The following is a 2,424-nucleotide window of genomic DNA, read 5'->3' as shown; positions in this document are numbered from 1 at the left end:
GTGGATGATGGGTGGATGGATGAGTGGGTGGGTGGATGATGGGTGGATGGATGAGTGGGTGGGTGGATGATGGGTGGATGGATGAGTGGGTGGGTAGATGGATGGGTGAGTGAGTGGATGGATGGATGGGTGGATGGATGGATGGGTGGAAGGATGGATGGGTGGATGGATGGATGGGTGGATGGATGGGTGGATAGATGAGAGGTGGGTGGGTGAGTGGATGGATTTGTGGTGGGTGAGTAGTGGATAGATGGATGGAGCATTGATAACTGGGTGGTTTGGGGGATAATAGTGGTGAATTTGGGGTTAAGGTTGGTAGGTGAGGGGTCAGCTGGGAAGCCCATGCCAGCAGATTGTCCCTCTCTTCACATTACCTAAGTCATCAGGAATTGTCTTGTCCTCGGCCATGACCTCAGCCCCTGTGTATCAGGTCTGCAGGCCTCACATCCTGCCAAGTCTGCCCTGAGCACTCTGTAGCCACCCCACCTTCATGTGACCCAGGTGTTTTCCCCAGAGCCCTGCTGTCGGCCTTCCCTGCATACACTGTGCGGTGCTCACCCTGTCACCCTGTCAGGGCCAAACCTGTGCACAGAGGGTGGTGGCCCCTCTCTCTGACCTCAGCTTTACCCCCAGCCTCACCCTGTTTGCCAAAATCTGTGAGAAGACAGTTCTAAAGCGGGTGCTGAAGGAGCTCTGGAAGCTGGTGATGAACACAATGGAGAAGACCATCGTCCTGCCGCCGCTCACTGACCAGACGGTGAGACTCTTGTCCCAGGACACTTGGCCATCTCTGTGAGGGAAGCCCAGGGAATGGGGTGCCTCCAAGATAGGGGGTCAGGACACTGACACTGGGTTCAGGGGGGTCACTCAGGTGTAATCAAGGGTGAACACCGGGGACAATTGGAAAGCCAGAGCCCATAGCTATCTCAAGCCAAGTGTCTCCCTAACATCCAGTGAGGAGCCGGGGAATCTGAGATGAAGAGCCAGATGTGCCTGCACATGACACTGATAACACAGGCTGAGGACCCAGGGCTGGCAGCAGGATTCCCAGGGGTGGACACTCACGTGGAGGAGGGTGGCGAGGCCTCAGCCAGGTGCCTGTAGCTGTGCACTCAGGAGTGGCCCTCTGGGCAAGACCAGGGCTGGGGCGGGGCGACATCACCTCAATGTCTGCCCAGAGCCACTCACAGTGACTTATTCCCCTCTCCCCACCCTGCCCCCATTCCGGCTGGCAGATGATTGTAAGTAGAGACCCGTTTGTCCGTCTGTCTGTCCATCGTCCTTTTTGTTCGCTGTGTGTTTGGACTGGGGCCGCCCCCACCCTCCCAGTGCCCCCTCCTCCCCTCATCTTGACTTTGTATCTGTGTGCTGGTGGGTGGGGCATCAAGAGGGTGGGGCTTGAAGGCCACACCCCTTCCAGACTCAAAAGCAGAGCATACCTACATCCACACTGTCAGCCTACTCCTTCCTGTCCAATCCTGTCCCTGTCCTTTGGATGGAAACCCACCCAGTCTCAAGGGTAGAAAGAGGGAGGTGGAGCCCTCCCTCTCACATGCAGGTGTCTGCCATGCGGCCTGCTCAGCGCACCCCCAGGACTCCCCTAGTGCACAGGCACACACCAATACATATGGAGGCTCAGCTGGGAGACCTGGAGAGTGTGTAGGCAGTCTGGGTGTCACCACTTTGTCCAGACCATCACCTGGGAGAAACTCCCAACCTTGGTTTCTGGGAATGGGAAAGAATTGGAAAGAATTTCATGCCAGGGCTTTCTGAGCTACCAGAGTGAAAGGGAGCAATCACAGTATCCAATCGTTTGCCCAGTGACCCACAGACCCCTCAGTAAAACCATCCCCTCCAACAACTCTCTGTGGGTCAGGCGAGGCCACCATGACATTTTACTTTGTCCCAAACTCACCTTCCGAGAGGGCACAGTGTGGCATCATGCCCAGTGCCCAGGTCGTAGTTGTAGGCAAACCGTAAAGGAACACAAGACACTGAGAGCTTGTGACAGGCCAGTGTCTGTCACCGCTTACCTTCATGACAGCCCTCTGAGGGAAGTCTCAGTACAATCGATCTGGTGGGAAAGCCAAGGCTGGGAGAGCAGCCTTCTGGCTCAGACCATAGCATAGAGATGGCTTCAGTTTGGATCTGTCTCGGTGCAGAGTGGGGATGCTTCTGTTAATCTGGGATCCAGCAGGTTTCTTTGTACACCAAATGTAAATGGCTTATATTTTGACAGTGGCGTTTACCTTGGGCTCTTGCTGGCTCTGGCCCTGGCCCTCTTTTCTCCTCTTTCTCCCCCNCCCCCCTCCCTCACCTTTCATCTCCCTTCCCGTCCTTCCTCTCCCGCCTCTTTCTGGATTTTTCCACCGCCCACCCCCCATGTCTGTCTCTCCCTTCTCCTTCCTCTTCCCCATTGTTTTC

At 55.9% G+C, this 2,424-nt stretch overlaps 1 protein-coding gene across 2 annotated transcripts in view; it reads left to right on the top strand.

Annotated features, from left to right (window-relative positions):
• Window positions 1-2,424, top strand: part of Unc13a (unc-13 homolog A) — a 46,498-nt gene that overhangs the window by 33,257 nt on the left and 10,817 nt on the right. For both annotated transcript variants that reach the window (XM_029532109.1, XM_021219748.2), the window contains exons 35-36: window positions 634-757; window positions 1,236-1,241. In XM_029532109.1, the coding sequence (XP_029387969.1) occupies window positions 634-757; window positions 1,236-1,241 (130 nt within the window). The remainder of the gene's footprint in view (window positions 1-633; window positions 758-1,235; window positions 1,242-2,424) is intronic.

The sequence above is a fragment of the Mus pahari genome, chromosome 19 (genome assembly GCF_900095145.1).
Source record: "Mus pahari chromosome 19, PAHARI_EIJ_v1.1, whole genome shotgun sequence".
Classification (NCBI taxonomy): Eukaryota; Metazoa; Chordata; class Mammalia; order Rodentia; family Muridae; genus Mus; species Mus pahari.
Note: the sequence above shows the minus strand (reverse complement) of the source record. Positions and strands in the feature narration are given on the sequence as shown.